This window comes from Schistocerca gregaria, chromosome 4 (assembly GCF_023897955.1).
Source record: "Schistocerca gregaria isolate iqSchGreg1 chromosome 4, iqSchGreg1.2, whole genome shotgun sequence".
In the NCBI taxonomy this organism is placed as follows: domain Eukaryota; kingdom Metazoa; phylum Arthropoda; class Insecta; order Orthoptera; family Acrididae; genus Schistocerca; species Schistocerca gregaria.
The window spans coordinates 738012590-738027991 of record NC_064923.1 but is presented as its reverse complement, the minus strand read 5'-3'; the positions used below and the strand labels follow the sequence as shown (position 1 = coordinate 738027991).

The following is a 15402-nucleotide window of genomic DNA, read 5'->3' as shown; positions in this document are numbered from 1 at the left end:
ATCAAACCCATGTAAAAGCCTTTCAACATTCACCTCAGTCTATGTTCAATGCATATTACATTACTAAAATGGTTCAAATGGTTCTGAGAACTATGGGACTTCTGAGGTCATGGGTCCCCTAGAACTTAGAACTACTTAAACCTAACTAACCTAAGGACATCACACACATCCATGCCCGAGGCAGGACTCGAACCTGCGACCGTAGCGGTCTCACGGTTCCAGACTGTAGCGCCTAGAACCACTCGCCCACTCCGGCCGGCTATTACGTTACTGGTCTGGATGTTTGAGTATACAGTGAGACGACAAAACATTATGACTACCAGATTAATAGCGTGCCATGGGTTCGAGAAGTGCTTGGTAGGTTTCCGGATGTATGTGGCACCAGATGTCCCTAAGTTACTGGCTGGTGGCACATGGTCGCGGAACTGGCGCCCGGAGCTTCCCAGACACGTGCCATCGGGAGGGTTCGGTGGCGAAGACATCAACGACAGTCCACTATCATGGTGCTCAAACGGGTGCAGCACGGGGGCCTTGTGAAACGGGCTGTCATCTTGCTGGAAGATACCATCGTCTACGGTGAAGACATCCAGCATGAAGGGATGCAAGTGATCCCCAATAACGTTAGCCTAATGCTATGGATTACTATCACAGACCCCAAGGAAACACAGATGAATACTGCCTTAGCATAATACTCCCCCCCCCCCCCCCCCCAACCGGTCAGCGTACGTGGCGCGGAGCGTGTTTAGACCATCCGTTCGCCTGGATGCCGGTGTATCCAGTTCCAGACACGACCACCGATCTGGTGTAACAAGAAACACGATTCATCCGACCAGGTGACACGTCTGCTTTGATCCACGGTCGAAACTCTGCGACCTCGTACACTCTGCAATCCAGACTGACGCTTTCTGGATGTCAACATGAGAACACACAAGGGTCGTCTACCGAGAAACCCCATAATCAACCAAGTCCAGTGAATGGTATGCTCCGAAACACTTGCAGCTGCACCAGCGCTGTACTATGTAGTGAGATCCGGATAACCTGTTTAGACAGCGGGCACGCCTCCGACCTCCAGCATATGTGGTGAGGTGTGGACGCCCAACATCTTGTCGCCTTCTCGTGGCTTCGCCGAACTCCGACCATTTTCCACAGATCCTCACAACAGTGGGGCGCGAACAGCCGACCATCTGAGCCGTTTCCGAGACGCTCGCTCGCATTCACCTGGCATAACAATCCGCTCTTAGCCACAGTCGCTCACGTCAGAGGATTCCCCGATTTGCGCCCCCATATCGTCACTAGGATGATTCTATATTCGTCTCTGCACCGTTTATATATTCGTGCATTCCTTATCGCTTCATACGCCTGCAACGCCACCAGAGGGGCACGCAGTGGGCAAGGGTGATAAAGTTCTTGGTGATCAGCGTAGGTAATCATCGAGGTTGTGAAATGAGTAAATAAAAAGTTTTCCGATTTTTTACTGCAAATCATTCATCGTAGTTACGCGCTTTTGGCACTAAAAAATGTGAAAAAAGTCATGGTGTTTTTTTTAGTTACACAAACACAAATTTAATACATTGGTCATACGTGTTCGGTAACACTTACTGAACTTGGGAGTACTATCGGCATTGTTTACTGCTATATACAGATAGGCTTGCTTACCTCAGCGATGCGCAGAGCCGCCAGGCTATCGCACGACACATCTCGTGGCATCTCACAGTAGCGCATGTTGGCCATGGGCGGTCGTGTCACAGAGGTCCCATGTCTGGAACAGAACAAACATCCGGGCTCACACGGGTTTCTAAACATCCACAATGACACCTGCATTATAATCGACCTATCACCTGAAATTAATGCTTGAAATGCCAATAATAATAATAATAATAATAATAATAATAATAATAATAATAATGTGCTCTGGAATGTAGTTACAAAAAGAAGGGGCTTTAGGGCTTAACATTCCGTCGACGACGACGTCATTACAGAACATACAGAAGCTCTGACAGGCCATGGGTCGACGAAGGGTTCGGCAATATCCTCCTGAAAATAACCATCCCGGCTTTCGCCTAAAGGAGTGATACAGGGAGACCAAAAAAATTCTAAATCAGCATGGACAGACGAGGATCTGAACACTGTTTCTCAAGAAAGCAAGTCTAGGAGCTTAATTTCTGCACCGCCTCGCTTGGTGAGCAACTGTACTAGTTGCAGATTGTTCTATTGTAAGATCACAGGCTAGAGCGAGCTGAATTGCCAAACCACTTTCTTCCCCTTTCTTAAACATCAAAAGCAAAAAAACCAATTTCAGATCTCAATTTTCCCTCTCCAAAGCTTAAAAATTAGACGACATGACTTCACTGCAGGCGGCGAAACAAGCATACACAACCCTAATTGAGTTTCTAGCTGCAACAGGTTTTTAATGGTAACTCAGACCAGGACTTCGTAGGTGCTCCGTGTCAGATGCAACTAATCTACCATCAGTGTACCAATGATATGGGTTGCAAGCTACGGTATCTGCTTATATGCAATTCATATCAACGAGTGGAATAACAACAGAAAGAAGTTCAAACGCATGGAATCTTAAAAACGTAAAAGATTATAGACGCTAACGGCAAGTCCAAGGGTTTTTGTGTCACTTCTCAAATCTCTCACCTCTGGCGATATTTGTTAATGTGAAAAACATCGCGATCCACGGAAGTGGAATCATATTAAGATGTAGGCACTCCTATAACTAACTGGCTAAATCAGTCCGGAGGTCGGACCAAAGGCAGCCATCACCTCCAACAGCTTTACATTTCAAGAAAGAACGATGTCCCCACAGATATAATGCAAAGGAAATCAGTTTTCCATAGATGTTTTTTATTGCTCCAAATTAGCCTGTCATCGCAAGTATTCATGAGAAAACTTTTTTAAGCTTGACTTTAAACTGCTGGAGATATCAATGAACATCAATATTAGGAACGGCATATTCTACGCTAAACTCATGTTGAGCAAATAATATGAACTTCAGTAAATTCAATGATCTCCATAACAAACGACGGAAAAAAGTGCACAAATGTGAAATATACGAACCTTAAACAAAAATGTTAAGAAATATTCCAAGACGACATAAATATTAACAAATTATAAACGGATAAATGGACTAGAACCTCTAAAGTAACTGCCATCTCATGCAGTCAACGTCCCGTTTAACACAGTTTCTTTGAATCAGTTTCTGCTAATAATGGGACACTTATTTTGATAAGGTTATGACCTGCTCTTTAGAAATTTTTTTGACTACGTTAGTGTTCAGCTCCTTAGCGAAGAGACACTAAAACGTTTTCCACTAAAGGAGATTCATCCAACTGAGTTTTCTTCTCCTCTACAAGGAAGCTATACACAGACTACCGAGCGCCTGGTGTGGCCCAGCTGCTGGTTAGATGGAATGGTTTCTTTCGGATCAGCGACTCTGTCCGTACAGCTCCCAGCAGTTTTTCATTTTACAAATGGAAGCCCGCCGGAGCGCTGCCGCCATAAATTTCAAGCTGATGGATTAAGCAAGGAACTGGTCTTAACCTAATTAGAAACAGCACTTAAGTGCAGACGATTATCTGGAGAATTTAAGCGTTAGATATGGAACTACTAAGAAATGATCGGGACTGCGGGAGATTTCGTCCAGTATTATATCCAACGCACTGCTTCAATCGAACGTTCGAAATGCGTAGTCTATTTTAATTTGCCTGTTCTCGAAACAGAAGGCAAACGTGCCGTAAAGCGCAGCACTATAAATAAGCACTTAGTTTTAAATGTCGCGTACAGTATCTTGAAAACCAATGTAAAACGCTTATTCCGCGCCATACAAATGTGGAATTCAACCAAAAAATCATTCCATTATCTATTTCGGCAACGTAAAATGTAATATCAAACCAACGTCTTTAAGCATGATGCCACATTTCTCGTATTGTGACGAGAACGCAAATAAGATTAAGTCTGAAGTAAAAATCCACATAAGGCTGCCTTATCACACTTTCCCCTTCAAGACATGTGATGGGTCATTTTGTGATAGAATTCCGAAGATCCGCGTCCTTGTCATCAGTCAGAGGTCATACACAGATCTGTTCAAAGGCCACTCACGAGAAATCACTGTATCAGAGACATACTCAACCAACCTCAGGCGACGACGTCACATCAATTACCTGTGACGCAAAAAATTATAAGACCAGTTGTCTTCTTGTGAAATCTGACTTCGAGACGCGTATACAACAGACAAACGTAACGATCCTCCGACTCACAAGGAAGACAAGAACACTCGATACGAACATAGCATATACCTTTACTAACCCAGTTCCTGTTACTCCGACTTCCTTATCTTTATAAACTTTCGGTATAATCGTAGTCACCAGTGAAAAAGAACTGTTGATGCAGTGACAAGCACAAAGCTGTGGAATTTGTACTTAATCCAAATGAACACGTACGAATGAAAAATCAATTATTTTGCAGGTTACATTATCGAGTTAGAATTTTCTGCAGCCTGAAAATGTCTCTTAACCTTGCGAAAATGACCGTGGGGTATGTGGAAAGTAATGCATTAGTTTCTCATAGTTACGAATATATTCTATTGTCCACGATTGACAAATAATATTTTTACACTAATGACACCACTAATTAAAACGACAGCACTAATTAAAACTCGCCACTGGTCGAACTTTAGATCTGACTGCGAGGGTGAAATGAAATGTGCGTCTGGCATTGTTGGCCCAGCTGTTCAGCGGCCAGGTTTGACACCACTTTGGCGATTTGCGCGTCGACGAACACGAGACGAAATAATTAGCACAACATGAAACAACCAGCACCCCAGCGAAGAAAACCTCCGACTCGAAGGGGAATCGAAGCCGGAACCCTGCAATGTAGAGGCAGCGATGTAACCACTAGCCCACGAGCTGCTGACACTGCCAGGGTAAGGACATGTTTCTCTATCAAGACACAGAGACCATTTATTGCGTAAAAAATACCATTTTTGTTGACATATCCGCCTTCTGGGTCATTACACTTTCTCAAATTTTCTTCTTTTTTTGCGGGAGCAGATTCAATTCCCGGAGTCCGATTCTGACAGATCTGCAGACCACCATCCACAGCTGCCATAATTACCTTTGTAACCAAACTCAAAATGTTTTTCCAGCAGAGGAAGCCTGGTAAACAGTTTGACTATTCCAGCAATTTATACTTCTTGTTTTCCAATGAGAAACTATATTTCATTGTCCTGATAATTTTATCTCTTTTTGTAATTCACGACTCTTCTCACGTGCTTACTTTCGTCTTGCTGGTCCAGAATTCTTGCGCAATGAACAAGGAGAACCGTTTTTGGATCACAGAAGACACTGATCTCACTATTTCCGGAATATGAAATCGACTTTAGCAAGTTCCACGCACTGTTCTGAAAGCTGTTTCGTTTCTGGCGTGCGCTTGTAGACAACGCACAAAATCACCTACAGTCTTGAAAACGAGCAAACCAATTTTGAAAAATTCGTTTTCTCATTTGCTTTAGTCCAATTTTAACATTTGTGTCTCCCACAATGGGCACTTTCTATACGATTTTCATTTGCTGTTTACGTTTTGGCATGTCCTATGCGCGTTGCATCTTCCAGAGACGTCCTGGTACTTTTCAATTAATCCATCCATTTCTTAACAAATGAAATTGGTGTTAGCTTCTCCTAAATATTCAGCAACATTGGCTCACAAGACGTCAAAATGACAGCTCGAAATTCCATCTCCGTATGAACTAACACAGTAGGTATACTTATAAACACTGCAAACGGAACTATCCCGCCAGACGACAGTAGCGAAACGCTGGAAGACTTGCAGAGGATCGACGAGGGACTGGGAGTTAACCGTGGACGTAAATAAATGTTAAACATTGCTTGTAAACAGGTAATTAGACCAATTACTGTTCGAGAACGTTATTGGCGAGATATCATGGGGAAAAATCTCGCTTAACAGAGGGGTTTGACTGGTACGCGATAAATCCAGTCATAGCACGTGAAAAGGCGGCAGCGAATCTGAATGGTGTTTACAAGTTCTTTACACCGAATGGAAACAGCTGCCAATTAACAAAACATCTGCAGTTACGAGTGCAGCCCCGCTGTACTTAAAATACCACTACTGTATCTTGCTTACAAAACAAAGTCAGTCTTGGTGCTCATCACTGCGCTCGCCGCCAAAGCGCGCGGTGCAAGTCCATAACCGTAGGCGTGTGAGGCAACAGGCGGCCCGAGGGCCGACGGCTGGGGGAGACGCAGTGAAACACGAGCTCAGAGAAGCCCGATAGCGTGGCGGCTGCCTGCCGTACCAGGGCGCGCGCGGCTACAGCCGCCGCCGCCACGGACGGAAATTCCATCACATCAGGCGCGACGCGGCTGAAGCTGGCGCCAGCGCCGGCCGACCGCTGGCGCTCCCAACACCAACACTCTAGCGCTCACGCACGCTCTCCTGGGAGAAGGGGATCCCTGACCAGAGCAAACCACCTTCCGTCTGTCTCATGACAGGTACCGACTGAAAGCTTTTCAATTTCCTGTGTGCTGTGCATCTCCCTTCACATACCGGTAACTTCGACCATTTATTCATGGAAAGAAAGAAAGCTATACCATTCACACGATGAATCCTAATACGGACTAGTGAAATGTGGCTTTACGGAAAATACACTGACTGGGATAAGGGCAATAGATTGTTAGCGACAACGATGCTACTGTAATCCCACGACCAGAAGCGACTACAACGAAGATATCTGCGGTTTACAATATTTTGTTCAATACGAACCTACTGTTTAAGCCTCTCTAAATAACACAATGTACTTCCCTATCAGATGAATATCTGACTCGATGGCGATTAAGGCAGACCATTTCTAGCGCTTCTCACGCAAATGTGAAAAATGAACATTTAGTTCCTGCTTATGCGACAAGCTGACGTTTCAGAACTCTCAGTTCAACTTAAAATTAATTAAAAAGGAACATGAACAGCCACAATCGCAAAAAAACTATTTATGAGGTTACCGGTTTCGGTCTGTTTTAAACCATCTTCATATTATACGAACGTTGACTGCTTCTTGGACAGTTAGCGTTCGTGGAATCATAGCGCCTGCCTCGTTCAGCACCGCCGTCTACCATCTTGGTGGGTAACCTCATAGAAAAAGAAGTTTCTTGCAATTGTGACTGTTCATTTTCAAGTAATAAAAAAAAGCCTTTGTTCTCAAAGAGAAATGTTCTCAAAACTATTGATTCAGCTTAAAGTTTTCAACAGCTTCAGACATCGCTGCTTTTCTTTCTACACTGCGCCTAAATGAACAACTGATAAGACAGTTGTAGACAGTCAACTGTTTGTCACTGATTTCATCCACAGACATTCTGAATTTACTGTCTGATCTTGGCCGATTCGCACTATTTAGCTGCACCGGGAAGTTTTACTCCTGCTGCCTACATCAATACGCACTCAAACGTGCCAGAGACTTCAGTGTGTTTTTGGAGTCTGGGGACCATTCTTTTATCGACAGAACGACAAGCTAACGCATATAGCCACTGCCAGTGTGTTTTGTTCGGAGAGTACGAAATACAACTATTGTGCACATAGTGCTCCATCGGTTTCAGATCAGGCGTATTCGGTAGCCGAGACATCAACGTGAGCTCTGTATCATGGTCATCAAATCCAGAGTAGCACGATTCTGGCCTCATCCTGACGGACGATGCCATCGCTGTCGGCGAAAACATCAAGCACGATGGGATGTAAGTGATCCATAGCAACTGTCAGCGTCCTTCGATAACTACAATGGTGCCACAGAAGCCACATGAATGTCCCCTGTGGCATAACACTGCCCACAGCGGCCTGCGTCTGTGACGCGTTGCGTGTTTGGATCCTGCATGAGGTCGTATCTGAACGTAACTATCAAACTGGTGTGAGATACGTGATTCTTCCGATCGACAGACACGTTTCCAATGAGCCACTGTCCAGACTTCATTATCCTGTGCCTACTGGAATTGTAAATGGCGATTTGGGTCAAGACGCCTGGATCGTCTACTGCGGAATCCCGTGTTCAACTTTGTACGTTGAACGGTGCGCTCCTAAACTCTTCTGCTTCCTGATCTGAAACACTGCGCGGCCTGTACTGCTTTACAGAGAAGGGAAGTTCGGTGATGAGCAGGCGTTACATTTTCGCCGACTCGTCGTTTCACCCGTCTTCACCCCATTTCAACAGATGCTAACGATAGTAGCAAGCGAGCCGCCGATCAGCTTCGCGTTTCCGAGACGCTCGCTCCTAGGCGGCGGGCCATATTTTGCCTTTGGTCAAGACCGCTTCTGTCTGTTTTTTTTTTCCAATAGCGGTTCGTATTGCCGCTTAATTACTTCTTGAAGTCGTCTTGCCTCCGTTCATACACTTTCCTCATCATATCAAGTGCCGGGAACGCTACCGGCTGGCTTTCAAATTCGTACTGGACAGTGGTCATGATGTTTTGGCCCATGAGCGTCCGTTTCCCGTGTAGTATAAGGTATAAGCTACTATGACTGGTTGCTATCATTTGTTACGGACTGACTACAGTAATTCGCATCATTAGCGACAATAAAATGGCGAAGAGGAGTATATTATGTGTAACGAGCCAAATACACGCAGATTTAAGTGAAGTGTGTATTATTTGTCTGAACAAGACATGGGCGTATTATTTTACGGAACAAGAACCACATTCAATGAGAGTTTGGGCGGGAAACTAGTAACTAGACAGCATAATAATTACGGCTTTCCAGTTACTGTAGGCTCCCACACGTTGCTACGCAACGCACAAAACGGCGTACAGATCCACTCAAAATTTCGCGTGAAGTCAAATACACATTAAGCCTACAGCATGGACTTCTCTGTTGTTGTGCTCGGTAAGGACAACGGAGAACCCATTCTCCGCAGCGTTACTCTTCCGGAGTCGGCGACACCGCAGATGGGGGAAGTGTTCTCGCAGCTGGATCTGCCAGCTGACACCACCCGCCTCTACTGGAGGTACACTGCCGACGAATGGATTCCAGTCAAGGACACCATCACGCTGCAAGCAGCCACCAACCTGTCTGCCGAGAGGCGCTTTTATGCACTGTGTACGTGTTACCACAACAACCTTCAGAATTCGTTACCAGTAATTGCTGAACACCTCTGTTTCACTATTGAGAACTTACTTCCCCCTTGCTTTCAGTCTAACCACAATATCACACCAAAGGCGTTTTATGCGTCGTCAGAGCTTACATTATGTTGCATTAATGTTTAAAATGCGTAAAGCTATGTTTAGAGTACTGGTGAAACATTTTAAAAATGCTGTGTCAGTTTGCTAACACAAATGTTGCTTCCATTTTTTAAAAAATACAGTTTAGTCATATGAAAAAATTACTACTAGAATAAGGCCAATCGGATATAGTCACCACTGGATTAATAAAACGTGATGATTCCGTGATGTGTACGGCAATATTTAGTCTTCCGTTTGAAGCTCTTTTTCACTCTGACGTCACGCTGACGTTCGCGAGCGGCACTTTTGTTGTGTAGGTGCTGCTATGTTTTAGTAGTGACTGAGCTCAGGAAAAAGAAAGAAAGAAAGAAAGAAATCGCATGATAGGCGACATCCGCCCGTATTTACGCGGCAACTACTCTGACCTTGTCTTCGGCATCGTTACACAAGTCAGCAGTGTAGAGTTTTCCAAATACCTACGGTCGGAATCACAACATCGAGAGAGAAAAAAACAACATTACAATCACAATTGTTATCGGATGGTTCTGAGCACTATGGGACTTAACTGCTGTGGTCATCAGTCCCCTAGAACTTAAAACTACTTAAACCTAACTAACCTAAGGACATCACGCACATCCATGCCCGAAGCAGGATTCTAACATGCGACCGTAGGGGTCGCGCGGTTGCAGACTGTAGCGCCTAGAACCGCTCGGCCACTCCGGCCGGCTTTTATCGGATGAGGATTGCTTAGACAGTAACGGGTTTTGGACATCTTCAGACGCCAGCAGAAATTTCTGTTCGAAAAACATTATTTCCACTGTATTAAAAACAAATTTTTCGAGAAGCTATAATAAAAGCGGAGAACTTTTTTTCTGAAATATTACTGAGCCTATGTTAATTAAATGCATATTTGTTTATTACGTGTGGTTACTTGTCCACAATTAGACGAAACTGCAAATGGTGTCACCGTTTCCCTTGCTGTTACGACTCTGGATATTGCGGATTTCTTTAATAATTGTGTATAAAATACTATAGCAATTTTCTAATTGGAAGTAGTCTGGGAATTTACAGTGTAACTCTTAGTAAGATCATGATAAATGAGTTCACTGAGCATCTCCCATGCATATTATTTGTTCTTGATACGCCTTTAACATCAATAAAGGAAGGAACACCACAATGAGTATGAGACTTTTCTTATGTTTAGACAGCAGTAATGTTTGTAAATTAATGTTCAGCGCCTCACGCAGTTCTGTAGCCAAAATTCAAGACATTGTTCTGGAAATGCGAATAGCTATGACCCCTATGCTGGGGCCATTTTGTTCTCACATAATCGAGGCTGGATCTCAAGAAGAAACCACACACTGATTTGTCCACCGTAAAGCCGTAAACAAGAAATAGACAAAAACTGTAAACAACACAACAGACTCCTAACAAAAACCGCCACAGGTCGTGTATTATTTGCATTATTACCTGTTTCTATCTGCCAACAAGAGCATTTTCAGATATCCTTCGCCTGATACAACACGTCAAAAGTTCAGAACTACGAACGGTGGTGCTGGACGTACCTCTGAAGTTTTGTCTTTGCAGTACCTCATAGGTGGTTCTAAACGCTGTATTCCTTTCAGGCGGCGACACAGACGAGGCAGACGATGAAGAAATTCTGGGACAACTGCCTGCACCAGTTGCCTGCCGGTCGCATCCAGCCTACACCGTCGATGCAGCTGCAGCCGTCGCAGACATCTACACCTTAATCAGGTAACAGATGTGGCTATCAATCGCCAAACACTAAGACACTTGTCAGCTCACGGTTGAGAATACAGGAGAGCAATAAAACCGCACAGCACAAGGACGAAAGCCAAACACGGTAGCTGACCTTCCCCTAAGACACTTAAGTCCTTGCGCTAGGACACCGAAGATATAAGACGTTACTTCGCCTTTATCCCCCGCTGAGAAGTTGTTCGGGCCTGAATGGACTAACCACCACACGAATGACGAGTGATCAATTTATCCCGTTTGTCTTCGACTAGCACTATATCCCATCAGAGGAGAAAAAGCCAACGTCTGCCACTGTCAAAGAGCACTGTCCGCTTGCCTGAAATTCATTCAGTCATTACTATGAATCTGCGCTCTTGCGGAACTAATTTGAAGTTTGCGTCCCTTGCAGATGTCTCGGGGCCGTGCACGTTTACAGCGTTAGCAGACCTTGACGCTCAAATGGCCTTGCCTGTACGCGCGGGCCCCGCGACCCACTGGCAGGGGAATCCATCAGGCGGCTTCGACAGCCAAGGTGCACGCGACACCAGTGAGGTCTTGCGCGAGGTCAGATCCACAACTTCCGCCGTCGAAACAGGTTGCTGTTTTGGTCATCGTTCTTCTGCACCCGGATTACAGAGTCAAGGAACGTCGCCGCTCCACAAGCTCACGCGTAGCGCGCATATTTAGGGTGCAAGATAGATAGGTTCCGAGGCCGAAACGTCGGCTGAACACTTTGGAAACTCCACTGAGTCCATACGGTACTGCTCTGATCTACACAATAACAGCACGGCAAGTCTGTTGTCAGATACAGACATGGTTTCTGCTTCAACCTCCGTTCTAAGCTCTGGTACCATCGTTCTAAGTTCGACAACTCTTAGAGATTAATTACAAAACAGTGTGAGCCCCCGTCTGAAAACTAACAGGAAGAGCAGACGAATATAATTTACGAGACCTCAGTTTACTAGGGATTTCTAGAATGATTGTAAGATCAACTGGTTTTTACCAATGAATTGAGGTACAGTGGCTATTCGCCTGTATTTTCTCAGAAAGATAAGAGTATAGGCAGTTTAATCTGAATAGTGGAAAAGTGAAGGGAAACAATATATAGCCTTTCTTATTGATGCAGGGTAATCTAGGGTAGAATTACTCAGAAATTTCATGATCCATGAACGCAAGCTGCAATTGCAAAAGTAATATACAGACCAAACAGTACTACACAAAATGACTAAAAGATTTCATTGAAGAAAGGCTCATAATACCACGCAGAAAATTAACAAGGAAAAATATAGTGTCAGCATAGTGAAATGGTGACGTGGAAATGCACCAAGCACCTTAACAGCTAAGAAAATAAGTAATGCAAGTGTGAAATAAAGTTTATGACTCTACTACGGAAATGTGAATCTGAAAACTGTTAATCCATCTTTTTCTATATCCAATTTTAAGAATGGACTCGACATTCTGCTACTTTAATTTTTTCTTGTTGATGTTATTTCTGATTCATTCCATGTTTTTCTTCTTATTGGCGTTATTTCAGATTCATTCCGTGTATCGATGTGCCTCGAGAACCAAAGAAGAAGGGAGGGAAATCTTCAACAAGTGTAAAAACATCTAAAAAGAAGTAGCTTCTTAAGAAAACCTGCTGTATAAATAAAATCTTGAATTAACATGGCTCACCACCTCGAAATTGCAAAAGCAGATTTAAATGTAGCTGTGTTAATTTAAATGTAGCTGTGTTCCTTAGGCAAAGGCCCATGACCACACGTATTCTTAACAGCATGGTTAAGAAGTACTTGATGTTCTACGAAGTAGTATCCAGAAGTTCCCTCGTTTTTGCGCAAACGGTTGCGAGTACACTAAAATACCACTACGTGCCTCCCTGTAGATCCTACAGAAGGGGCTTCGATCTGAATGATTTGGCTAGTAGTTGGTGAACTGTCGTATTTCCACGAGTTTCAAACGGTTAATTTCAAAGGGCAGCTTTTATGTACAGAACAGCGTTTTAAATTTGGGAAACCCGCTGCACGAACGCACCAAATGTTGAGGCAAGCTTTTTAGAGAAAGGTTTAGGTCAAGGCGATCCAAACTTTCTTTAAAAGGCTGTCAGGTTGACAAAGTTGGGTTTATGGATGTTATCCTGAAACTAAGCACCAACCGTCACAACGGAAGACACCTTCACCTCGGCCGAAAAAGCTCGTCAAACCTGGAGTAAAATTAGAGTGCTGATAGGTGTGAGTATTGCCTATCAGTTTAATAAGTCGCCGTTGAAACTGTGTAAAGAAGAATTTAATGACTGACAGGAGCTGACCTCAGGAAAGACAAGTTTTAGTTACGGAGAAATTTATGAACACGGGAAGGAATAGCGACATCAAAAGTTAGAAGACAGGTTAAAGATGGCATTTGTATATTTATAGAAAGCTTTTGGCAATTCTGACTGAACTACATATTTTGAAATTCTGAAGGCAGCACGGATAAAAAGACAGGAAGCGGTAAGTTACTCGAAAGAGAGTGGGGGAGGGCTATAGCCTATCGCTGATGTTATTCAATCTGTGCATTGATCAAGCAGTAGAGGAAACCACACAGAAATTTAGAAGGAAATTACAGTTCAGCGAGAAAAAAAGGAAAGATATGGGGATTGCTTTCGGCATTGTAAATTAAATTTTAAATTTGTGGTAAGGTCTTATGGGACCAAACTGCTGAGGTCATCGGTTCCTAAGCTTACACACTACTTAATCTAACTTACGCTAAGAACGACACACACACACACACACACACACACACACACACACACACACACACACACACACAAGGTAGGAATTCTGTCAGAGATAACAGAGGACCTGGAAGAGCAGTTAAACGGAATTAACAGTAGGGAAAGGCGGATATAAAATGAAGGTCAACAAGAGTAAAACAAGGGCATGGAACGTAGTGCAATCCACAGTGAATGAATTATGTTAGGACATGAGACACTAAAAGTATATTACTTTTGCTCTTTGGACAGCAGAGTAACTGATGATGGCCATACTAGAGGCGATTTAAAATGCAGGCTGATAATAGCGAAGAAAAGTCTGAAAGAAGAAAATTTGAAATATCAAATACAAATTTAAGTATTAGGAAGTCTTTTTTGAAAGTGTGCAGCCTGGAGTGTAGCCTTGTGCAGAAGTGAACGACAGACAGTTCAGGCAAGGACAGAACAACAGAAGCTTTGAAATGCCATACTACAGAAGAACGCTGAAGATTAGATGGAAGACGTAGTGAAGAAGTACTGAAACTATCTGACGAGGAAAAAAATGTATGGCTTAAAGGAGGGACAGGTTGGAAAGGCATCCTGAGGCCTCAAGGAATCGTAAATTTGCTCACTGAGGATAAAGAAGGGAGGACAGGGGCTATAGAGGTCCGAATCCTCTCCGGAGGTTCAAATGGATGTAGGCTGCAGCAGTTACGCACGAACGGAAAGACTTTCACCAGCATTGACTAGCGCCGAGAGCTGCATCGAACGAGTGTTCGGATTGAATACCACAGCCTGGGGGATGTTTCCAGAATGAGATTTTCACTCTGGCATATGTAAAGCTGTGAGGACGGGCGTGAGTCGTGCTTGGGTAGCTCAGTTGGTACAGCACTTGCCAGCGAAAGGCAGATGTCCAGAGTTCGAGTCTCGGTGCGGCACAAAGTTTTTAATCCGCCAGGAAGTTTTATGCACAAATTGATACAGCAGAAGTAAGGAAGTCCGTCTGAGACTATAAATTTCCGGATTATTGGCTTCTGCAGTGTAGTTTAAGGTCAATGGCAACAGCATCTAACTAATGCTTGACCCTGACCCTCCCCCCCCCCCCCCCCCTCAAATCCCTCGTTGAGGCTGATTTTGAGGGGAGGGCTTGGGGGCTGGAGGGGGACCAAACGAACAGCATGCATGCTATTTTATAGCAGCGCCCTAAGCAGTGGGGTGCTAGGGCGCGAGCAGACCGCCGCACGGTGTGACGCGGGAACACAGGTGAAGCACAGAGGGCAGGCAGCGCACCAGGGCAGCCCGCCTCGCCTTGCCGCCTCAGCGCCATCGACCCGGAGCGGCCGTCTGGGCTCCATGCACGCGACGCGACGCGCCAGCCCGGGCTATATTTACCGGTTACACAACCTGATTCCCTCAAGAGTTCTAATGGAATTAAACAGCCAGCTGTCCCGGATCGCTCCCAGGCGGCTCAAAGTTTCGCTTCTCTCGGCAGTATTAATATCTGGGGGAAATTCCAGTGTAGTGCCCTACCGCAACGGCACCGGATTGAGCTCTTACAGCATTCGGTCCTACCCCACCAGAAGTATAACAACAGACTGTACTGCGTCGTTTCAAGTAATAATGGCATATGCATCAGCGTCTTCTTTACGACTACATTTATCATGAGGTCGAACATGGATTCATTAGCCAACCAATCACTAGACCAAA

The 15402-nt window shown here is 44.4% G+C and overlaps 1 protein-coding gene across 7 annotated transcripts in view; it reads right to left on the bottom strand.

Annotated features, from left to right (window-relative positions):
• Positions 1 to 15402, bottom strand: part of LOC126365849 (ras-specific guanine nucleotide-releasing factor RalGPS2) — a 364573-nt gene that overhangs the window by 34335 nt on the left and 314836 nt on the right. For all 7 annotated transcript variants that reach the window (XM_050008498.1, XM_050008499.1, XM_050008496.1 and 4 more), the window contains one exon: positions 1657 to 1759. In XM_050008498.1, the coding sequence (XP_049864455.1) occupies positions 1657 to 1731 (75 nt within the window). In that variant the 5' untranslated portion in view covers positions 1732 to 1759. The remainder of the gene's footprint in view (positions 1 to 1656; positions 1760 to 15402) is intronic.